This window comes from Tetrao urogallus, assembly GCF_951394365.1.
Source record: "Tetrao urogallus genome assembly, chromosome: 1".
Classification (NCBI taxonomy): Eukaryota; Metazoa; Chordata; class Aves; order Galliformes; family Phasianidae; genus Tetrao; species Tetrao urogallus.
Window position 1 is genome coordinate 178,379,978 of NC_136813.1, and position 24,964 is coordinate 178,404,941.

General features: G+C 48.0%; 1 protein-coding gene across 1 annotated transcript in view; it reads left to right on the forward strand.

The window, feature by feature from the left end:
- Positions 1-568: 568 nt before the first annotated feature.
- The window catches only part of CELSR1 (cadherin EGF LAG seven-pass G-type receptor 1), a gene marked incomplete at both ends in the record, with an annotated part of 157,028 nt that continues 132,632 nt past the window's right edge, over positions 569-24,964 (forward strand). Inside the window, one exon of the mRNA XM_079549141.1 lies at positions 569-3,743. Within this exon, the coding sequence (XP_079405267.1) occupies positions 569-3,743 (3,175 nt within the window). The remainder of the gene's footprint in view (positions 3,744-24,964) is intronic.

Genomic DNA, 24,964 nt, shown 5'->3' on the forward strand with positions numbered 1-24,964 from the left:
GCCCCCACAGCCGCCACCGCCCGGGAGGGGCCGGGCGGGGCCGCCGGGAAACCCCGCCCCGGGCAGCGCCCGCCGCGCAGCGCGCAGCCCGCAACGAGCGGAGCGGGGCGGCACAACGGGACGGGACGGGACGCGGACGGGGCGGCTGCACCGTGCAGGGAGCACTCCGCCCGTGTGCCGGCCCCGCCGGAGGGGACGCTGAGGAGGGGCTTCGGGATTTTTCTTTTTTTTTTTCTTTTTTTTTTTCTTTTTTTTTTTTTTTTTTCTTTTTTTCTTTTTTTTCTGTGAGAAGTAGAGGAGCAGCAGGTTTATGCTAATCGCCCTCCCGGGAGCAGCGGTAGGAGGAGGAGGAGGAGAGGAGCCATTTTGAACTCACTTCAAAGTTTAAGGTGGAAAAGTTGGAGCGCTCCCGCACGCTGCCCGCGGACGGGGCCGGGGCTCCCGCGGAGCGCGGGGCGCAGAGGGGCCGGGGCGGCGGCTGATGGCTGCGGGCGGGCGGGCGGCCCGGCGGGTGGATGGATTGTGCGGCAGCGCGCAGCCCGCGGTCGCTGCCTCCTGAGCCCCGGAGATGCCGCGGCTGTCCGCCGCCGCCGCCGCCTGCGTGTCTTGGGCCGCGCTGCTCTGCGCCCTGGCTCACGCGGGCGGCGCGGAGCCTCGGCCGCCCCGCGCCGCCCCGCTCCTCCACCTGCCCCCGGGGGCCGCGCCGCGCCGCGGAGCCGCCGAGCCGCCGGCGCTGCCGCCCACCGGGCGCCTGAGGGCGGCGGGGCCCGCGCCGCGCCGCGCTCCGCCCGCGGAGCCCCGCGGGCCCCGGTGTGGAGGGGTGAGCCCGCGGCGCGCCCGGCGGCGGGCGGCCCCCGAGCACCGCGGAGCTGACTGTGCTCTGGCGGACGGGGACGGGCGGAGGGCGGCGCGGCGGGCGCGGAGCCCAAACAGTCCTCCGCAGTTCCAGCTGCCCAGCTACCAGGTGTCCATCCCCGAGAACGAGCCGGCCGGCACGGCGGTGATCGCGCTGCGCGCGCAGGACCCCGACGAGGGGGAAGCGGGCCGGCTGGCGTACTCCATGGAAGCGCTCTTCGACGAGCGCTCCAACGACTACTTCTCCATCGACCCCCAGACGGGCAGCGTGGTCACCGCCCGCAGCCTCGACAGGGAGACGAAGGACACCCACGTGCTGAAGGTGACCGCCTCTGACCACGGCTCCCCGCGCCGCCGCTCGGCCACCACCTACCTGACGGTGACGGTCAGCGACACCAACGACCACGAGCCGGTGTTCGAGCAGCCCGAGTACCGGGAGAGCATCCGCGAGAACCTGGAGGTGGGCTACGAGGTGCTGACCATCCGCGCCACCGATGGCGACGCCCCGGCCAACGCCAACATGCTTTACCGCCTGCTGGAGCCGGGCGCTGGCGACGGGGTCTTCGAGATCGACCCGCGGTCGGGGGTCGTGAGGACCCGCGCCCCGGTGGACCGCGAGGAGGTCTCCGAGTATCACCTGGTGGTGGAAGCCAATGATCAGGGCAAGGATCCTGGGCCACGCAGTGCCACGGCCATGGTGCACATCACCGTTGAGGACGAGAATGACAACTACCCTCAGTTCAGTGAGAAGCGCTACCTGGTGCAGGTGCAGGAAGACGCCCCAGTGAACAGCCAGATCCTGCAGGTGCAGGCCACGGATCGGGACCGGGGCAGCAATGCCCAGGTGCACTACAGCATCGTGAGTGGCAACCTGAAAGGTCAGTTCTACATCCACTCCTTCTCCGGTGCCATTGATCTGATCAACCCTCTCGATTATGAGACTATTCGGGAGTACACGCTGCGCATCAAAGCCCAGGATGGGGGCAGACCTCCCTTAATCAACTCCAGCGGCATGGTGTCGGTGCAGGTTGTGGACGTCAATGACAATGCCCCCATCTTCGTCAGCACTCCCTTTCAGGCCACGGTGCTGGAGAACGTTCCTCTGGGCTACTCGGTGCTGCATGTCCAGGCTGTGGATGCTGACTCTGGGGAGAACGCACGCCTGGAATACAAGCTTATTGAGATGACACCACCAGCTGGCGTTGCCCCTGCATCGGGGGACTCCGGGTTTCCCTTTCAAATCAACAACAGCACAGGGTGGATCACGGTGGCTGCAGAGTTGGACAGAGAAACTGTGGAGAACTATCACTTCGGGGTGGAGGCCAGGGACCACGGTGTGCCGGTGATGACCTCCTCGGCCAGCGTGTCCATCACTGTCCTGGACGTGAACGACAACAACCCCACCTTCACAGAGAAGGTCTATCACCTCCGGCTGAATGAGGATGCAGCAGTGGGCAGCAGTGTCCTCACCCTGACCGCTGTGGACAGGGACGTGAACAGTGTAGTGACCTACCAGATCACCAGTGGCAACACCAGGAACCGCTTTGCCATCACCAGCCAGAGCGGAGGGGGACTGATCACACTGGCCTTGCCTCTGGATTACAAGCAGGAGAGGCAGTACGTGCTCACTGTCACTGCCTCTGATGGCACTCGCTTTGACACCGTCCAGGTCTTCATCAACGTCACAGATGCCAACACGCACCGCCCAGTCTTCCAGAGCTCCCATTACACGGTGAGTGTCAGTGAGGACAAGCCCATTGGCACCTCTATTGTCACCATCAGTGCCACCGATGAAGACACGGGGGAGAATGCGAGAATCACTTACATTTTGGATGACAACATCCCTCAGTTCCGCATTGACCCTGATACCGGCACCATCACCACCCTGATGGAGCTGGACTATGAGGATCAGGCGTCCTACACATTGGCCATCACAGCCCATGACAATGGCATCCCACAGAAATCAGACACCACCTACGTGGAGATCCTCATCCTGGATGCCAATGATAATGCGCCCCGCTTCCTCCGTGACCGCTACCAGGGATCAGTTTTTGAGGACGTGCCGCTCTCCACCAGCGTCCTGCAGCTTTCTGCCACCGACCGCGACTCAGGCCTCAATGGCCGCCTGCTCTATACATTCCAAGGTGGAGATGATGGAGATGGAGACTTCTATATCGAGCCCACCTCTGGAGTGATACGCACGCTGCGCAAGCTGGACCGTGAAAACGTGGCCGTCTACAGCCTGCGAGCCTTTGCAGTAGACAGGGGCAGCCCACCCCTGAAGGCCTCTGTGGACATCCAGGTGACTGTGCTGGACATCAACGACAATCCCCCTGTCTTTGAGAAGGATGAGTTTGACATCTTTGTGGAGGAAAACAGCCCTGTGGGCTCCATTGTGGCCCGAATCAGTGCAGCTGACCCTGACGAAGGAACCAATGCGCAGATCATGTACCAGATAGTGGAGGGCAACATCCCTGAGGTCTTCCAACTGGATTTGTTGAATGGGGACCTCACTGCCCTGATGGACCTGGATTACGAGAGCCGCACGGAGTATGTGATTGTGGTGCAGGCCACCTCGGCCCCACTGGTGAGCCGGGCTACTGTGCACATCCGCCTGTTGGATCAGAACGACAACCCACCTGTCCTACAGGACTTCCAGATCCTCTTCAACAACTATGTAACCAACAAATCCAACAGCTTCCCCTCCGGTGTGATTGGCAAGATCCCTGCGCATGACCCTGATGTGTCAGACAGCCTGGCCTATACCTTTGTGCAAGGCAATGAGTTAAACTTGCTCCTCTTGGACTCTGCCACTGGGGAACTCAAGCTCAGCCGAGACCTGGACAACAACCGGCCCCTGGAAGCCCTCATGAAAGTGTCAGTCTCAGGTAAGCAAGCACTGGAGGTGTGTGAAATGTGCAGATCTTTTTGGGCTGACGGGGTGGCATGGGCAGAATAGCTACTTATGGCTTAGCGTGCAGCCTTCAGTTTCCAGAGGCAGCAATTTATCTGTGAAGTTCTTGGAAAGGAACCACAAAAATAGATCTGATCCACGTGCTGTGGATTGAAGTGATGCATTGAAGTTGTTTGGTAGATGTGGATCATGAGAGTAAATAAACGTGTTGGGGTACAGATTTCCTTTGTTTAAGTGATGCTTTGGCTCAAGCTTTTCTGATGTGGTTGCATCAAGGCAATAAATGATCTAACCTGCGAAGATGTAGGGAATGTGCACGTACCTGTGATGCTTGGGGTTAAGCTTACTGTTGGTGATATGTGATGGCTTTGCAGATCCATCTTCCCTAGCTCTTTTTTCCTCTTTTGTTAAAAGATAGTGGCCAAGTAGCACTCAAAGTAGTACTGAGTGATCCTTTGCTGTGGGGGGAGAGGAATGGGGAAGGACAGATGCTGTGACCGCCTTCCTTGGAGAGCTGGTGCGTGATGGGGAGGGCTCTGCCTCTTCTGTTGAGCAGACTGTCCCTTATTGTTCAATATGTACTTTTATGTGAGTGTGTCTACACTCTTGGGATAAATGTTTTTTTTCTGCTCGGTCAGTTGTTTATCATGGAATTACTTTTTATGCCTTTAATTGTGGCATCAATCATGCAATGAGTAATTTCCTCCGCAGGTGCCACTCTATAAAGTTTACTGTGGACCTGATCCCACACTTCTGTTGACTTTCAAAGGTTATAACCAGACACATTCCTCGCTGCCTCTCTGTGCAACTCTGAAGCTAGTATTTGAATTTATTTTTTTCCCTTTTTTACATAAAATAGCTGAAAGTATGAGATACATAGGAACATAGGACATGCTTCTTTTTTGGGGGGGAGGGGGAGGGCGGGATTGTATTAAAAAATACCAAACTATGGCATAATCCTGGCAGTGCTCATTACTGTAAGTAGTCATTAAGTGCTGCAGGGCCTCGGGGGACTCTCTGTTGTGCTTGCAGGCTTGAGTTCCCTTTTGCTTCAGGAAAATGAAAGTGATATTAACTGCACTGATTGAATTTACTGCAGTGCGTCACCTGACAGGAGACTTCTATTGCAAAATGCTGGGGGGCAGCTCACGCAGTATGTTAGCTCATAAATGCCATTTCCACGTCCTGTGAGGACTTGTAGAAAAAAACAGGCAATTGGCTTGTGGCCTTAAAGAAACATTTGGATCAGCGTGGTGGTGATTGCGTGGTCATCGTCTGTCTGAAGCAGTGGCTCTTTATCTATCAGCAGCTGATAAGAACTGACTTGGAGCAAAAAGCTTGGAGCAGCCGTTTGGTCAGACCAGATGGAGAGAAATAGCTCACGGGGACCATTGCTCAGGCTGAGGAAGTGTCAGGCAGGGAAACGAAGGACTGGAGTCCTCTGTTAAGCAATGGGAGTTCAGCCCTTGCTGCTCTGTATTCATGTTGGGTGAGGACGTGAACTTTGCAGCTCTGCTGTGATGTTGATCAGAACTGTCTGCTGCACATCCTGAGATGTATTTAAATACAAGAGCTTCTTATGGGTAGGGGTTTGACGTAATTTTGACAAGTGCTGAACTCCCTTTGGTGTTTGTTCTGAGCAGTTTGCTGTTTGGGAACTGGGAGGGCAGAGTCCCGACATTTGTGATTGTTTCCAGTAAACTTTCACCTGCTTGCTTTCCTGCTTATCTGATGTGGTCTCAAAACAAAACAAAAAAAAAAAAAAAGAAAAAAAAAGACAGAAGAGCTCAGACAGAAGCCCTCCACCTGGTTATCTCCAAGCATTGCAAAATACCTGCAAATCATCTGCTAGGATAAGCTGCCAGTTAACTGAAAAATGTGTCTATGGAGCAGCCATTAACCTCTCAACCCAGACAGACACAAAGTCCTGCCCGGCTCACAGCTGCTGCTCCGGTCAGGGCAGAATGCGAGCTCTTTATGTACTTGGGGAATGTGATCTATATACGGGTCGGAAGTACTGTGCTGCTGTAAAAGCCTGTCTGCCATTCAGCACTGCCTTTTGCCGTTGGGGTGAGCATGTGGAGCTGGGGAGCTGCTGAACTCTGTCACCTGTGGGACTTTGAGATTTTACTACAACCCATGTCCTTTTATTTGCACTGGGAATTGTTTGGAGAAGCGTGGGAATTCTGTCCTTCTGCACATAAACAAAACTCGGGGAATCATGAAGAGCAAGCAGACTGAGATAACTGGTTTCACAAAGCCTGAGAATGGGACGGCTCTTCACACTTTACCTAAAGAGAAGGAACACCCTCAGAGCTGTGGGGGGGCTGTGGGCAGCCCGCAGGAGTCTGTGTGTGCGGCTCTGCCCAGTGCTGTGGGACCTGCTTGGCTGTGCCCTGCAGCTGTCAGGAGGAGAGCGGGGAGGAACGGGGCTGGTGGGGCCCGTGGGCGGGCAGGCATTAGCATCTTGGAGCTGGAGAGCCGCTTTTGAAGTCAGCCTCTTTTGAAGTGAATCTCTCAGGGTGCCCCTGCGCCGTGCCCGCAGAGTGAGCAAACAGGCCCTGCTGCAGGAAGCTAAGCCAGGTGTGCTCCTGGGTGCCCCAGGTGCTCACAGGCTTTGGCTGCAGTGTCTCATAGTGATGCGTCTCTCAGAGTCCCTCATTTTAGCTACTCTTTGCCCTGAAAGCTGGTACTTTTGCTGCAGGTGTGGTGTCACGTAGGAGGAAGCGTTGTTCTTTTCCTGGACACCTTCAAGGCTTTCCTGTGGGAAGGCAGAGCTTGGCTCTGTACCCATGCCCGCTGTTTTAACAACTGGGGCCATGCTGCAATCCTGCCCTTACTTTCCAGGAGTCCATTTTACTCCGGGCTCAAATACGAGGTGCTAGTTGGCAGCCAGCCAAACATGAGCCAGCAGTGTACTCAGGTGGCCCAAAATGCCAACGGCATCCTGGCTTGTGTCAGAAATAGCGCAGCCAGCAGGAGCAGGGAGGTAATCGTCCCTCTGTGCTCAGCTCTGGTGAGGCCGCACCTCAAGTGCTGTGTTCAGTTTTGGGCTCTCACTGCACAAAAGACATGGAGGCCCTGGAGTGTGTCCAGAGAAAGGCAGTGGAGCTTGTGAGGAGCGTAGGTCTGATGGGGAGCAGCTGAAGGAACTGGGATGGGTCAGTCTGGAGAAGAGGAGGCTCAAGGGAGGCCTTATTGCTCTCTACAGCTGCCTGAAAGGAGGTTGTGGTGAGGTAAAGGTTGGCCTCTGCTCCCAGATAACAGTGATAGGGCGGGAGGAAATGGCCTCAAGTTGCACCAGGGGAGGTTCAGGTTGGATATTAGAAACAGTTTCTTCTCAGCAGGAGCAGTGAGGCACAGGCTGCCCAGTGGGGTGATGGAGTCATTGCCCCAGAAGTATTGAAGAAACGTATGGATGTGGTAGGGAGGAATATCATTAGAGGGCGACTAAGATGATCAGGGGGCTGGAGCACCTCCCCTATGAGGACAGGCTGAGGGAGTTGGGCTTGTTCAGCCTGGAGAAAAGAAGGCTGCGGGGCGACCTCATTGCAGCCTATCAATACCTGAAGGGAACCTACACCCGGGAAGGGAGTAAACTCTTCAAAAGGGCTGACAATAGCAGGACTAGGGGAAATGGATCCAAGTTGAAGGAGGGAAGATTTAGGTTGGATGTTAGGGGGATGTTAGGAGGAAGTGCTGCGTGAGGTCACCTGTGTATGACACTGCAAACTGCCTGCACCCGTTGGGCCCGGAGCGTGTGCTATGAATGTAAAGTAATGCTATGTAACAGTCATTTTGGGAAGGCAGTGCTCTGGCTCTGTGCTTTGCTTTAGGCTGGTTTCCCTAGTGAGAGGTAGGCACGCTAAAGCGTTCCTTTACATTCCTTTGACTTTAAACCTCCGCTGGCATTCAGTGATGGTATTGACTATCAGCAAATACAAATCGGGATAGAGCTCCTTCATGTTGCAATAAACATTTGCTGTTTTTAACTTTAGCACTTGTTAAAGGATCTTTATTATTATTGTAATTTAAAAGTCATTACGCTAAAGCTCCTGAGTCTCCAGCTCCATGCTTCTCCATACAAATGGAAGAGGCGACATTACACTTAGTTTAACCCTTAGGACAAAGCAAGGCCATGGCTGTGCCTAAGGTAGAGCACTGGGGAGTTGTGTGTGTGCACTGGGGGACAGAGACACTCAAGTTCTCCCCCGCACCCCAAAATACTGCAGCCCCCTGGTATGGGCTGGGAGCATCACAGTGCAAACTGTCTTCTTGCCCCCGTGCTTAGGGGGCTGTGCCTTCACCACCTGTGGCATGTGGGGCTGCTGAGGCCATTTCGGGGGTACGTAGGGCAAGGAGATGCTTCTGGTGAGACTGCAGGAACAGCACTGCTTTCAGGTACTGGGGAGAAGGGATTGGCACCCAAACCGCTCTATGCATCCTCCCCTTGCCACCGGGGAGGTAAATTCCTGCAGCCTTAAATAAGCCATACAATTACAGGATTATAGGAATGAAAGGATGTTCTCTCCTCCCTCCCCGTGCCTTCCCCGTGGGTGAGGTGCAGGTTTCCTCCTGAGCCTATTTCCTGACAAAATGGGGATTTTGCTGTTCCCTGCACTGTGTTCTGTGTGCGCACCCAGCACGGGAGCAGCAGCAGGGAGGGAGCAGCAAGGGACCTCGTTGGGAACACCGGGTGTGAGACCTGGCCATCACTTCGTGTATTAAATGGGAACTAATGATTAGCAGCCTCTATGCTGTGCTTTTGAACGCTTACCTTTGTTTTCGTGAATCAGTGACTGCTAAGTAGTGGCCATCCTTTTGAAGTGAGGAGAGCTCCCATGCTGCTGTTGCTACTGAAATCCCTCCTTATCTAAAATGCAGCTCAGTTTCACAGAGACAGATGCCCCTCCAGCCCACAGGTATGCGAGTTGCCCCCCTGCTCTGTGTAATCTATTCCAGCTGATAAAGAGCCGCTGCTGCCTGTTGCTCTCGTATGTGTTTCCTTCCACTTCGTTCCTGGCTTTCATAGGAGTGGTGTATTTTTGTTTCTAAAGACAGGAAAACATCTATGGCTGCAAGAGCAAAAATATTTAATGGAAGGCTGACTGGAAAAATAACTTTAGACTGAGATAAAAGACATCTCCTGCAGGTAAACAAATAAAATAATGAGTTATGCAATGACTTTAGTTGGGGAGATAAGCAATTTCTCTGCTAAAATAGTGATTTCCAGATATAAAAAAGTATTTACCACAGCATACTTGAGGAATTAAATGAGATATTTTATCTCAGCAGAAAGTTATTTTGCTCATCAACTTCTCTCAGAAAATGCTGCTGTGAAAGTAGCTATCACTCTAAGTGTTTGTTTTCTCCCTGTCTGTGTGTGCTGTATGTGCCCGTTTTTGTTTCACAGTGTTTGCATGGCCTCCCTACCCTAGCAGATCTCAGTGGCTGAGGCGCAACCAGAAGGCACTTCTGAACCTCATCCCATATCAATACGAGGGATTGCAATCAGCTCCTAGAGAGAAAAACAAAACAAAAAAACCCTTATGCTACTAATTTCCTTATTTGTAAACTGTTGTACCCAAACCCCGTATGGAAAACACTCATGACTAAGGATCAGTCTGAGAATTTGACTCGTAGCAGTGTTTCAGCTATCCCTGAAAAGTGACATAATATATGTAAAGTAGGATAAAATACCTGTTTTCTGTAGGTAAGAAACTGGTTGATGGAGTCACACTGAGAGACATGGCTCAGTGGGCATGGTGGGGGTTGGGCTGACGGTTAGACTAAACGATCCCTGTGGTGTATTCCAACATTAGTGATTCTGTGATTCTAACTGTGCCTGAGTCCAGCTGGAGACTGGCAGCTCAGTCTGAGGCCAGATGGATGTGGGATGATCCAGCCAGGGCAGAAGGGACATCCCTGCACGGTGCCCAAGAAGTTTGGGGCAGCTTGAATTGCTCTGCTTGTTTGGTAATGCAGCATTAAATACTGAAAACCCAAGCATGTGTTTATGTTTGTAACATCTTCTGGATAAGCTGTTGGGTTGCCTTGGTTGAGAAGTGGCTCAGTGAGGTTTTGGGGTTTGGGCTGGTTTTGCTCAGCACGCTGGTAGTTTTACTGAGTATTTTATTGCCTAAATGTGGATGTTCTTCCTGGTGTTTTGTGGGAAAGGGGAAGATCAGCACAGAGAAGTTGTAAGCAGAATGAGACTGAAGATGAGAGGGGGAGAAAAATCTACTGGGGTTTACTTGATAACAAGTCTCAAGAAACAGAAATTAAACTTAGTGAAATACGATGAAAGTATTGCCTGGAAAACTTTTTTTTTTTTCCCTATTTTCAAGTTATTTGCAAATGCTGAGATAGTTATAATAATTTTTCATTGACTTGGTGTTGTTTTTTATTTCTGGATTACTTTTTGTGCTTCAGGGTTTGTTCGTGAATTGGTTTCCTTTCTGTATTCCCTTGCTGTGATTTCCTTCCCTCTTAGAAACCATCAAAGCACTTTCCTTCATGTTGTATGAATGACTTATAGTTGTAGACTGGGAGGAATTCCCTTTTGCTCTCTCCTGCTCTCACTTTTTCTTTGCAGGTAAGGATTGTTTCAGGGCCAGGCTGTGGAGCCTGTGCAAACAGACATTGAATTGTTGTGAAGGGCAATGACAAAAGAACCTTTTGTTTAGAATAAAGGAGCAGTTTTCTAGGTTTGGATATTGGGATGACAGTAAACGTGCACCAGAACTAGTCATGGGGAAAGCAGGTGACGTGGAGCAGTGGCATTTTATACTTCATTATCTCCAACATCCCAAGCACTACCTGAGGAAGTAGTTGGCTGCTGATAATGTGTATAATTTTACACTTGCTCTTTGAATGGTCTGTTCTCATTCAACAAGTATTCTCAATAACTTGAAATTCCCTTTCATAGCTGACTCTCACCTTTGAGCTGGATGGGTTTTCTCAGTGCTTACGTTCACAATGATGCATCAGACAAGCCACGACCAAGAAGAGTAATGCTGGATTTAGGGTGATATTCAGTGAAGGCAAGTAGCACATTCACCACCTGTCTGGACAAGGCTTTCTGCTGGGTCTTGGATGAGAGCCCGAGCTTCCTCTCCTTTCCAACACTCAGGCCAGAGCACAGCCCCCAGGCAGCGCTGGAGACACTCCTTTTGTTCTCTGCCTCCTTCTTGGGCTGTGCTGCAGGTCTGCCCACATTCTGCAGCCACTGGGCTATCTCCAGTGTTTTGGCTGGTGGATGCTCAGGGTTTATGGGTCAGGGGTGCGTGATGGCATGCAGCACCTAGGAGAGTGTTTGCAGTGCAGCCAGATGTGAAGCATCTGCATACATGGGCACAGCAGAGCTCACTTCCTTAGGGTACAGGCAGCAGCTGCACCACGGCGTGCCTTCGGTACAAGCAGAACGATGATCCCCTCACTTCCCATCTTCTGGTCTGGACACAAAAAACGATGATGCTGAAACCTCTTCTAAGCCTACGTGCTGCAAATACCTTTTCAATATTTAGAAGCATAGGCAACTCTAGATGTAACACTCATCCATAGAAGATGAGCAAGGGGAGAATCGAATGTCAGACACAATACACGATCCATACACACTCCATCCCCTTCTCCCCCACTTTTATAAGCCTTCAGGATTTTGAGAGCCAGTTGGTGGGGTCAGACTTGTGGCATTTGAGTGTTTGTGATAAAGTAATTTGTGCTTAACTCAGTATTGCTTAACTTACAGGATTTCGGCAACTCTCTTGGCTTCCTTTGCATGTAGACTTGTATTTCCAAAAATATCTATGGAAAGGCACCAGGAAATGTAGGAGGATTAAAAAAGCTGAAGATATTCAGATCAGACCTAATGAGCCTCATTGGCAATTGTTCATGCTATAATCAATTCTGCTCCAGTTTCTGGGGGAATGGCAATGTTTTTAGGCAGAATAGTATTAAAAGTACTCTGACATCTACTTCAGCATTTAAGAAACAAGTATGCCAGTGCTGTCCTTTATGATTAATTGGCTTTTTTGTTTTCTGCTCCTTTTTTGAAGACCATTTTGCCAAAAGATTTCATAGAGTGAGTACAGAACAAGTTGACGGGGGCTCAGTTCTTCAAAGCCTTGTTCACCATAGTTGTCCACTTGAAAGAAAGAATGTCTAAGGGCTGATTGAATTCAGTTTTGCCACTCTGTGTTCCTGTGACAAGTGACAGTTTTATTGTTTTTTTTTCCCCTGATGCAGATCTTTTTCCAGTGTTGAAAAACACAGAACTATTTGTAGAGGTAACATAAGTTTCCGAGAGGGGCAGGATGTAATCTTTATGGAAAAATTGGAAATCCATCATGCAGTGATTTTGTGTTTGCTGATGGTTTGTCTCACGCAGTTGTTTATAAGGCATGGCTGCATACATTTAGGTTTAGATTCCATTGCGGCTTGTTGATTTTGTTGGATTGAAAGAGCGTAATGAAAGGCAGAGTTTGATTTGTATGGTCAGATTTATGTCCCTTGGCACATCTCTTAGAGAAACAAGAGACCTCTGTGGGGTTGGATGTGTAGGTCCCAGCCATGATCTGCCAATAGGCATGGCGGCTGCCAGATGGAGATGCACATCTCGCCTCCAGTTAAAGAGGGAACATGGGTTACTGGCTCGGGCTAATTGCCTTGTTGTTAGATGGGAAAGCTCTGCGGGTGAACCCACCCTGTCCCTGTACGCCAGAAAGGAAGGATTAGTTTTGTTTTGTAGTGATGACTGTACTTAGATCTGTTGCAGCAAACTACCCCTATTTACAGGCTTAGCAGACTAGATGGAAAGAATGGAGGGAGGCTATAACTTGCAAGCTGGAAAATTTGCTCAGAGAAGCTGTAGATGCTCCATCTTTGGACACACTCATGGCTGGGCTGGATGGGGCATTGGTAGCCTGAGCTGATGGGTGGCAGCCAGCCCGTGGCAGGGGTTGGGGCTGGGTGGGCTTTAAGGTTTCTTCCATCATTAACCATTCTATTAAATACTTTGCCATGAGTAAAATTAGGATGTACTTTATATGTTTTCAGGCATTTGGATGTATGAGGGAAAAGTATGTTTCTATGGGAATTTGGCATTCAGCAAAGAAATAAAATTCTAAAACATGGTCTTTTCACTTGAAGAAAGAGAAGAACATTAAACAGAAAAGTAGAAGAGGAAGGAAGACTTTTGGACTTTGTTTCAACAAGCAGTTAATGCCACTAAGCTGCAACTGCCTTCATATTTATTCCACTATTTACACTTGCCAAGCACAGAAGAAGCAAATAAATGGAATGGTAAACCTGTGATACACCTAAGGGGACCACATAACAAACATAGACATGTTATGCTTATCAAATACAAAGAAAAGTAATCTGTTTTGAATACCATTGCCAAAGAGGTGATGGATGCTACATTCCTCAGATCTCCAGCACTTTTGGAAGTGACACATCTGGTCAAAATGTTTCAACACTTTTTGAAGGAAGAAGAATGAGAGGCTGTTGTTATAATAACATTCAATGGATCTCTTTCCTAGTGTGGAGCCTGTAGTTTCAGAGAGAAGCGAAACTATCTGGATCCTGAAAAAAGGGGTAAGACAGGGACTACACCATCAAATTTAATTTCACAGGCATGATGGCCAGTCGTCATCATCTGTGCTGATAAATCCCAAAGGAGTGTTAAGTTTAGATGTCTTCAGAAGAATTAACAGCCACGAAGGAACAAATGTAATGAAAACAACTCTTGGTAGCTGCTGTGCCATGAGAGCATGTACCATGGATTCAAAGAGCTGCTCTGTCTGTTGGGTTTGCTCTTTCATTTATGGCCGCTGCCTCTAGTCCTAGCACTGGGCACCACTGATAAGAGCCTGGCTCTGTTCTTTTTGTACTCTCCCTTCAGGTATTAATAGACATGGTTGAGATCTCTCTGAGCCTATTTTACAGGCTGAGCAGGCCCAGCTTGCTCAGCCTCTCCTCACAGGAGAAATGCTCTGGTATGTCCATGTCCCTATGGTAGTGGGGGACCCAGAACTGGACACAGCACTCAACGTGGGGTCTCACCAGAGCTAAGCTCTGTATCAGACTCCTTGAACCTGTTCAGAACTGATATTGGCAACTCACTGAGTTTGATTGAGTTCACAGCATAGAACTTCTGCGTGAGTCCAGCCCCTCGTTATTTGCGTGCTTCCAGCATTCATTCTTCTGTGTCTGATTCTGAAGAAGGCCTTTTAATGCCCTGTTTTTGTTTTTTTTTTAATTTATCTGTCTGAATTTAGTTCAAATCATGTAAAAGTCGTCACATATTAACCAGAGCCTTGTTTGTTTTGGCCGTGTGCACTTGCCAACCTTTCTGCACTACTGGCTGGGTAGAGATGTTTGGCACCTTCCACACCTCACATCCAGTGGAGAACTTACCTATCTAACCACTACAGGACACAGTGCCTCCCATCGAGGTGTCTGCTCTGTGCTGCGGTATCCTTATTTAGGCAGTCAAGTGTCCTATGAAGTGGGAGCACTTGAAATGCCATCCGCTACAGCGCGGGTGCTTCACTCAGCACACTGATCGGGACACTTAGCGAGGGCAGAGATGGGCTGGGCTCCAGCCCTTGATCTCAGAGCTTTTGCTGTGGTATGCATTAAAGAGGAACCAAATAAGATAGAGACAGTTGTGGGCCTCATATTTCCCATCTCTTGGGCAAGTGCCATAAGCTTCAGGGCCGTGCTGACACCCACCGTGCATGGCAGAGGAGGGTTCCTGGCTCACTCTTTGCAGTTGAGCACTGGTGATGGCAGCGTGGCTCTGACCTGAAGCTGCTAGGTTCTGTTTTGGCTGTCACAGGAGCGGGATCCTCAATTGTTGTCCAGGCTGTGTCAGGGCTAGGTCAGCTCCTGCTGTAGCCAGGGACATGAGTTCTTCCCACCTGGGAACTCAAAGCCAGAATAAACCAAAACGTTGGGGATTTTCTCCTATTGATCACAGCTGATTAGTTTGTCTTCTGGCTTTAGTTATTCCTAAGCGTCTCTTAAAAATGCTTCCTCTGACTTGCTTTGAGGCGGATCAGCCCCCGCTTAGACTAACAGGTCGGTTATGGAAGTGTGTGTGGGATCAGACTCAAATTATGCCACAGAATATCCAGAGTTGGATGAATCTTTACCTCCTCTTAAAACCTCTTTCTCACTGTAGTTTGCTGCGATGATAGACTTGCTGGTAATTACCAGCGTGTTCCTGCTTGTTGCTGGGATGCTGTGGCTTTTCCCTCGATGTGTTCGTGGACACTGCAGCTAGCTGACATTGCCATGACACACACAGCAGAGGTCTCGTGGCAGTGATGACTCAGTGGAGCTAACCAATTGGTTTGCTCATTTTCTTTCCACATGGGGTGTATTTCTGATGTTGGCCTCCTTTTATTGACGCAGGATAATTTAGCAGTGTGTGTTCTACACAATGAGCTCTCCATCTGGCAGATAATTGCCCGTGAGCCTAAATCCCATCTTAACTTCAGGTTCCTCAGATCACGAAACCTGCTGGTGAATTCTGGTTGGCTTAGCAGGCTGCTTGGAAAAGGATTTGCTGAGAGTTGAAGTGATGTGGGCAAATTTCTGTGGATTCTTGCAACGTTAGATGAGATGGGTTAATTTTTGTTTTTTATGTAGTAAGTCACCTAGCATTATTAGCTTTGTTAATTAATTAAGTAATATCTACCATTAAATAATTAGTATTTTGATTTTGAGCATTACATGTGAGGTGGTGGTGCCGTGGAGGTTTTGCTTCCTGGCATGTGCAGCTGACTCCTTCAATCTTCAGCTCCCTTCCAGCTCAGCTAACAGCAGTGCTGGGACTTGGTTCAGCTTTAAAAGGCTTTAAACTAGGAAATTCCTATTTACTACCAGCAACATTGATGGATATGACGGATTAATAGCAATAAACTCTGGTGAGAACTGAGAGATGAGAACATTTTTTTGTATTACATGCAGTTAACTTGTTTTAGGTGAGTGAGCTTTATGAACTTTTCTACAGTTGCTTTTAAAATCCACCTTGCCAAATGACTGGGAATTTCTGAAGCCGAGATGGCTGATTCACTCCTTGGCGCAAGAACGTGCATCACGTGCTGCTCTGAAACGAGGTGCTGAGATGATCAGATAAAATTACCCAAACTCTTCAGAGCAGGGGGTGCAGGCTAGCATCAATCCTTTGTTTTCTGCAGGAAATCCTCCAGAAGATGCAGTTTCACCTGCTTGGAGGCGGTGTGGGTGACTCCCTCCTTTCTGCTGTTGTCTCCCTTATCAGCCTTGAGATGTCACAAGATCCTGTTGCTCTTTTCAAGGCCTAAAGGGAAATTAAGTGACAGCTCTGATGGCTGGTTGGAAAGCTTTCCCCCCAGCCTGGTTGTGGTGCATACTCAGACTGAAAACTGTCCCCTGTGTTAAACAACTTTACTCATGGTCCATGTATCCCAAACTGATGGCGTAGAATGATATTTTGCTGGATTAGCACTGCATAAAGTTGTGATAGTGGGTGTTTTCAGGGATTTCAATGAAGTTATATAAATATCTAACTATAAGAAAAAGCTAATTAAATTTTATCCCAGTGACGATACTGGATTTTACAGAAGTCATTCTGAGATTTCTAAACTTGTTAAATTCATGATGTTTTTGAACTGTGTTAGTCATATTGCATGATGTTGCCCAATACCCAGGAAGATGTATTTGCTCATTCACCAAGCAGAGCTCCATCGAGGTAATTGTTTCCCTCCATGTGCTCAGCAGAGAGCTCAGCCTGATGATTTCAGTGCCACGTGTCTGGGCTTACCTTTCCAGTGCTTTTCCTTTCCGCAGTAATTTTCCATTTTATAGTAAGTGCACTGATTATTGAAAGCAAGGCTCTGACTTCTTTTACCAAGTATGATCCCTCCACGTTTTGCACTTGTGTGATCATGGAATCACAGAACGGATTGGCTTGGAAGGAACCTTAAAGGTATTGAAGCTCAAACCTCTGAGCTAGTTGCCACCCACCAGCTCAGGCTGCCCAGGGACCCATCCGACTTGGCCTTGAACACCTTCCAAAGATGGGATATCCACAGCTTCCCTGGGCAGCTGTGCCAGTGCCTCACTGCCCTCGTAGGAAAGAATTCTTAGGGGTTGGTCCCATTGTACAGGTGGTTTTGCTGTGTAGCACCCACTCCATCCTTATGGAGTGGTGAGAGAGGCAGCAGGGCACCAGTGCTCAAGCAGGACTGTTGCTGCTTCAGCAAATGAGATACTGACCCATTAGTGCTTCAGGGTAATATTTCACTTGTAGAAAGCACAGTAGTTAATAATTCCACGCTAGCAAACTGCCACTGCTTCTGTTCCTTGTTAGACATGTTAATTAATTTCTGTTCTTAGGCATTTTGAAGCATTTAATTTTCTTTTCGATAATTTATGAGTTGTGAAATCCATTGAAACATATTAGTCTTTGCGTAATGGCATTTTTCAACGCCTCTTGCATTTCCTTTGTGTGTTGCTGCTTGTTTAGAGGCAATGCTAATATATTGAAAAGTAATATATTGCTTCATGGCTATGTTATGGCTGTACCACACTGCCCTCCCCTTGGAGACACCACCCTCCTCCTACTTAGGTGGTGGTCTGAGTGTTTCCTTCTTAGGCTTAATCTGACCCTGCCACATGCATCACCTTCCTCTGAAGTCACGGCCCCATCAGAGACAAGGGGACCCAGCAGCAAAGATCTGCATTGTGAGCACATTCACTTTTATTTTTAAAACCATGAGAATTTGGGAAGGAGTGAGATTCCAGTGTGGTAGATGTGTCTCCTTGGAAGTGACCCAGGAAAAGACTGCTGGTAGTCCCTCATGGTCAGGCTGAGTCTTCTTTTTTATGCTCTGCATTCAAATGAGGGAAGGGAGAATAACTGGAGATTGTCAAACACTGGCTTGGAAAATGACTCAATTTTCCGAAACTGTAGTTTTAGATAGCTTGAATAAGAAAAATAAGTTATGTATTTGAGTTGGGGAAAGAAGCAACAGGACAGCTGAAAAATTCATTCATGTATGAGTTTTCCACTACAGAAGTTAAGTGAAATGGTTTTATGTAAGAAAGTGAAGTAATACATGCTGCTTATTGTACAAGGCACTGCTGATGTCTCAATTCTGCTGTTCTTACAGTTCCCATTCAAGCAAAGTTAATGTGTGCTGTAAAGAGGACCAGTTGGGGAACGGAGATTTTGTTTCAGTTACAGTAGAAGGTTGCATCTTCTGTTCCACAAGGAGGAGCAGACAAGGAGGACTCTTGAGCACTACCTGCCTCTCAGTATTGCTTATGGAAAGCAAGGTTAGCAGCAGGGGAGTTGAAACGGAGAAATCTGTGAGTAAGCTAGGTGAATACATTTGGGTGGGATGTTAGAAACCATTACAGAAGCAACATTCTGGAACAACCTCTCAGTGAAAAGATCCAAAGAAGTGTAGCTGGGCTTACGATGAAGCTTGATAAATTAATGACTGCTTGATAGCTTGTGGGTAATACTATATGTATACAACACACTTCCTTGAGAAGCTTTCTTGAATAGAAAATTGAAGTTGGTGATGGGAAAATTCTTTTCCATTCTCTTTTTGCTGCAGAAATTAAACACACATTAACAAATTGCAAGTTCATTAGCCCTTTGAACTGCCTGAGCTTGTCTGGGTTTTGTGTGTTGATAAGAGCATTGCTGTCTAAACTTGGTATCAAAAGAAGATAAAGAATCCACAAGGCAGCATGGTTCAGCAGGTAAATTACTGGGTCTGGAGGTTACTCACAAATATCATGGGCTGCAAGTTGCAGCAAATCTGAGCCAATCTTGCTTCTGGTTCCTTCACTCCTACCCTTCCTAACATCTGTGTGACCTTATGCTGAGCTCTTTCCATGCACCAAGTTACTAAAATGCCAATCTACTGAAAGGCTTAGCATAAAGAGACAGCTCCGTGCATCAAACAAGTATCAGAGAGAGGGTGCAAGGGAAGATGAAAGTTGATAAAAAACCAAATTACCATAAAAACAAGAAATAAGAACAAAAACTTTCTGACTATGCAAAGAAATAGTTCAGTATAGCATCAGATTAATACCTGTGCAATGCAGGAGATGGGACAATGGTAGCCAGCCCTTGGATTATTTTATGGCTGCTGTGCATTCACAACCAAAGTCTATAGGAAAAAGTCTTTGTTTGAGTGTTTTCTTTGTTTATTTTTGGTTTTGAGTAGGATTTTTATTAATTTATGCTGGAACAGTTCAGCACACATGCTGACGGGTGCCAGGGAAGGTATGAAGAAAGAGGCAGTAATAACGTGGCTTGTTCTACCCTTGGGCCTGTTGGGTTTTCTGCTGCTTGTTAGAGGAGATTGTGTGTGTTTGACCATGCTACTGTTTCATCGCTTCTGGAAGGTAGGAAATCCCTGAAAGTCCTTTCAACACATGGAAATGGTGTGCTGTCCCTCCCTTAGCCCAGTGTGACTACACTGACCCAGACTAAGGGAGGGTTTGCTCCAGTGTTCCTTGTGCAGCGGTCAGCACCCAGCCCATGTAGGTAAGTATGTCAGCATGCATGGTTCTTCTGTGGGTACAGAACTTCTGGGTTTCATTTATATGGAATTCTGCCATCCCTGCAGCTTGAACCTGCTACAGATTTTGTGACATGAAATGCATTTTTATTGCTTACATCTGAACCGCAGGAGATTCAGTGAGCACATTTAGAAGCACACACCTTGGAAGCACACAGAATATGAGAAAATATTGTTATAAATGAACATCAAAATAAACAGCTGGATAAATTTAGTTCTTTATTCCCCACAGATTAGTGCTTTTCAAGGTTTGTTGATTTAGAATTTTGTGTTAACTAATTTTAGTTTAAAAAGGTAAGAGATTCTATGGTAATAAGAATTTTGCGTTTGGAAAATGAATGGGTCTGTGTGCTCTGGCTCAGTCCTTTGCATTATCTAGGCACTACTGTAACTGATAAGTGCATGCTGATAACCCTGTTAATATTTCAAGGACTCTTTGCAACTATAGGGGAGTAGTAGGTAACTATCACATTCCTTTGCACTGCAGGACAGGTTTCTTATTTGCTATCTTAATGACATTATATGCATGAAACTCTTTTCAAGCCACGCTCACCTTGTCTCACGGCAGCTCCTTGGCGCGCAGCCTTGTGAACTCTCTAAGATGCTTCTTAGCCTGCCTGCCCTGGTGTGGCTGGGATTTGGATTGCAAATTCCTGATCTGAACAAAGAGGGGGAATATAAAAGGCTGGTCGCTGGCCTCTCTCACACTTTAGGAAACCTTTCAGGCTTCAGAGGATTCTACTCATAATTCTGGCTACACTTCAAAAAAGAGAAGTTTCTATCTTTGCACAGACCGGTGCAGCTCCACCAGCAGGCTTGTTGCTAAAAACAGAACGAGGAGGCCCTGGGGAGGTGATGGGTCTTTTAGCCATCATCTTATGCAGAGTTACCTTGAGCCATATCCACATGTGTTCCCATTTCCTCCCTACTTTGTCTCCTCAGAACCACAGGGCTGGAAATGGATGTTTTTAGGAACATGGTGACATAGAACAGGACAGAAACAGGCCATGTCCAGGTGTGGCATGAGCTGCAGCAGCCCCGCAGGAGCAATCTATATCACTGGGGCTGCTTCACGGCCCATGCCAGCTTGTGTTGAGTCAAACTGAAGGGGTGACTCATCAGAGCCAGGCTGTATTAATTGTTTTGTATGGGAAACGCATTGGGAAACGGCCTGTCGCTGTCACGAAATTATCTTGCTTTGGTTTGCTGTGCTTCGGAGATGAGAGAGAAGACGCTCACAGTCCATTTCAGCCACGCTCAGGTTAAAAGGTGGTGGTGTTGGCTAATAATTCCTGAGGGGCTCCAGGTGGGGAAATCTGTGTTCCTGCAAGGCAGCCACCAAGAGCTCCCTTTGCACTTCCCCCATCAAGGGTGACAGAAAAGCTCAAATTGTTTGTTTGTTTTCAAACATGTACAGAGGACTTTGCACAATAGGTAGCACCAGGTTAAGCCTTCCATAATTATTAATCATTTTGGTTTAGAAAGTGTGGCAATTGCTTAACCCTAGACAGGCTTGTGTAGCACAGAGAGGAAAGCTGCTTTCATGTCTATTGAGCTGTGTTTTGCTTTGAAACCACCTCCTTCTCCGCCCTCCCTGTGTTAAGGACATTCACCATGCATGGATCTCCCCCTCTCCTGCTGCATGCAGCCACAGGTCTTCATCCTGGTGGACATGCAGGAACCAGGGGGAGGTAGAGCACGGGCACTAGGATTATCCTGTCCTGCACCCTAGGGATTTATCAGATAAAGGAAATCCAGTCGCAGATGCTCTTTCTCCAGCATGGGATGCTTTCTTTAAGAGGTAAATTGAAAGGCAGACCCAATTGAGAGGCCCATGCTGGATCTGCAGCTGAGAGATGTTGTGGAGTCAAGTAGCCCTTGCAGGATCAGCCCCATGTTTCTGTATGCCCCAGAGCTCCTACCACTGCACCCCTGGATTGCCAGGAGCAAAGAGCGGGCTCATCATCCACACAGTGTGTTTTCTTGAATATAGCGTACCTCAAACTAGCCTCTTGGAAAAGCTGGTGCTCCACAGAGAGATTTTTGGGTGTATCCTGCTTTTTGAATGAGCTGTGATTTCTGTGAGTTACAACACACCCTTTTTGGATGTGTTTGTTAGTCAGAAAGGAAACTTCCTTCTCTTTCGGGAGAAGTGAGTCTGGCAGAGGCAGGGAATCAGCGGCAGAGGATCTGGCACAGCTGATGCAGGAGACAGAGGGCTGCAGGGGGACAGGGTTCAGCTGGCCCTTCTTTCTGGTTCAGTGCCACGTGGAGGTAATTAAGGTATACCCTCCAGTTAGTGAAAGTGACCATTTTATTGATGCGTGAGATCAACAAGCCCACTTGCAGAACAGATAGCAGAAAATCATCTGGATGGTTTTAACTGTTTTGCATGTTTAAGTAATACAGATTTAGAAAAGACCTGCCCTGCTGATGTTTACAGAAGCTCATGAAGAGAGGCAGTGATGCTGCTCTGGAGGCCAAGTGGCAGGGCCTGGCTGGGCCTGCATGGATCCCTCCGTGATCCGTTCACCGAGAGCAAGGCAGCCTGGCAGGGCACAACAGCTCCGGCCAAAACCACGTGTGCCAGTGCTGACGGTGCTGCAGGTCATCACACACTGGGCCTACATCCTGACCTTGCCTCATCCGCTACCGCAGGCATCGCTGCTAAATTATATGAGGCCAGAGAGATGTCTGAGCTAATGCCCCTGCTGTAGCTCTGCCTAGAAACAAATATTAGGGAGACAGGATGTGAAGCAGGGCAAGTACAGGCTGGTCCTCCCTGCCTCTCACTGTCCCAGCTGCTAGCAGGCAGATGGGGCTCCGCAGCCTTTTTCCATGGCCCTCTCATCTCTGAATGTGTTTAATCCCCCTCTCAGACTTCCACTCTCCAATGCCTGATTGCAGTCCCCACTGTTCAGACACGCACACTTGCAGCAAGTGTTTTGTTTTGGTGAAAACAGGATGCCTGCTAATTTCACTGGATGATCTTTAGTTGTAATGCTGTGAGGAACAGGAATTAATTGTTCTTAGTTTCTCTTCTAGTGATTTTCTGTTTCCTTGTTGTACTGTCATATGTCCCCCCTTAGCCATCTGTCTGCCCATCCTGACAGGAGTGCTCCTGGTCTTGGACCCTTCTGAAAGACAGCTTCTGCAGATGTGCCTGATTTGTCCGGGAGGGTGCAAATGAAAGCATCCTGCTCTAAATTAGTGTATTTGTTACCAAACCATATCCAGGGAAGGTGCAAATTACAGAGCGCGAATGTCTGTTAACTGTCTGCGTAGTTCTCAGATGCTTTGAGCTTAATTTTTTTGTGAAATGTTTATTGTGTTTGTGTTATTCTTTAAAAATCCTTTGCAAAACTTGCAAAGCGTGGGGTGAAGGAGCAGCCCACCCCTGCCCTGGGTCTGAGCTGCTGGCTGCAAAGCATCAGCCTGCCCTGTCTCATTTTTGTTACTCTTTTTGCTCATCTCTCTAAATGTGTTTGTTAGTCAGAAATGTGTTTGTTAGTCTGTTTTGGATACAGATAATACTCATTTCAATATACAAATATAGCTATATGCTATATTGACTCCCCTCCCATGTGAGAGCAGAGTTTAGTCATATATTTCGGAGAAGAATAAAGAACCAGGTGCAGCAAATGTATTTTTATGCTTCTATATGTATTTCTTGGCAGCCAATTAGCTGGTGGGCTGCCAGCATGAGCACAGGAGAGCTGCTACTCACGAAGATTTGCTCTCCTATTGCTGTAGGTGATGTAGGGCAGCCAGGACCTGTGCTGGATTTCTTATTCAAATGCAGATATTTGCCAAACTTTTCCCGGTTTTGTCCCCATTTGGCTCTATCCTCTGGGAATTCCTGGTTACAGAGACAAGGATAAACCAGCATGTGTATATCCCACCTGTGGAGCCAAGTGGCCGTGCCATGAGCAAGGAGCATCGACTCCAGCTAAACGTTTCACCCCTTTGTCGGGTTGTTTGTGAGTCTGTAAGTATGGATACTTCTGCTATTATAGCCACATTAATTGTGAGTGTGTCTGAATCCAATTTTGATTGCTATTTGGATTGAAACTTTACCTGCTGAGTTGGATTGCCTTTGAAACACTAAGGAAAATCTCTGTATTTTCCTGTAACCATTAATGCTACATTCTCGGTTGGGACATGGCCTTGAGGTGTGACAGGTTTGGCTGCCCAATCTCTTAGACCCCTTGGGAGCTCTTTGTGATGGTCAGGGTTGGGTGTACATGCTGTGTTTTTACAATATCAGAACATGCTGAATTTCTTTACAAAGCTGAGATCCAATCAAGAATGGAGATTTTTGGAGGCTTTAGAAACAAGACAAAATAAATCAACAAGATAAACGGGGGAGATATTATCTAGATGGAGTAAGGAGCTTTGGGAGCCTGGTGGTGGTATGGGAAAGGCTCTGCACAGGGGCTCTGCCACCTGCCTGCTGGAGAACACATCGTCCCAGAATGAGAGTGCAGAGCTTTTCTCAAGGCCGGCAACCTTGGACAGATTTTGTTTCCAGGTGTTCAGTTTGAATGTGTGTCTTTAAAAAAAGGCAGAAAGTGAAAACAAGAAAATCTGCAGCAACATTGTTGAGAGGCCATCGAAAGGAAAGTATTTGTGCTTTCTGCTGTGTTTGTAGAGCTGGAGTCTTGGTCTTCATCCCATTTTAGGTTATAAATCATTGCAGTAAAAAAAAAAAAAAAAAGACCTCAAACAGTAACTCTGCATTTCTTTAACACAAGTATGATGGATTATTTGCTTTAGATAATTTTCTTTGTTCCATGTAAGTTTTCAACTTGTCTTTTTAATAAGTGAAACTTAACTGGGATCTTACTGGTGGTGTCTCGGTCACAGATGGTTGAGCAGGGAATTATTAACCCAGCATAAGAGCTAACATGAGGATTACTGGAAAGTTCCTGCCTGTGTCAGCTTTAAGTGAACTGCGTTACTGCGAAAGCTGCGCAGAGTTCAAATTGCTTGAGATCGTGCCAAAGGACTGTCAGTGGTCTTTTGTTAGACACTGACCACCTCAGACAGGGCTCACAAAGAGTCTCTTTTCTCTGAGCTGAGCAGCACTAGCTCTGTGCTCCGTCACAGCTTAGCTACCTTCCCACAGATCGGCATCTGGGGTATTAAAACCCACTATCAATGTCTCTCCAAAAGCACGATCTCCCACAAAGATGCTGTTTCCAAACACTTTGTCTGCTTCTGCTGAACCCTCTGGTAAATCACCTCCTGATTTTAAGACAAAAGATACATGTGCAACTTTCCGTGATCTTTGGGAGCGTGGTAGCTGGTAGTGAGCTGCTGGTGTGACCTAGAAATAATTGAGAGCCTTTTGTGGCTTAAACAGCCTTTTCATTACAACACCAACTGCTCAGTATGTAGGAAGGTCATACGTAGGAAGCCCTGAGGACAGATGAGTGGAGGTTAAGTTCTCTGAAGGATAGGGAAGAGGGTTGAGCAGGTTGGTCTCTGCTGCACCGGAGAGGTTGGTGGTGGCAGTGCCACAGCCCCACAGATGCCACTTGCCCAGGGACCCCACTTGGCACCTCCTGCAAGCATGGGAGATCAAGCTTTTGTAATACTTCTT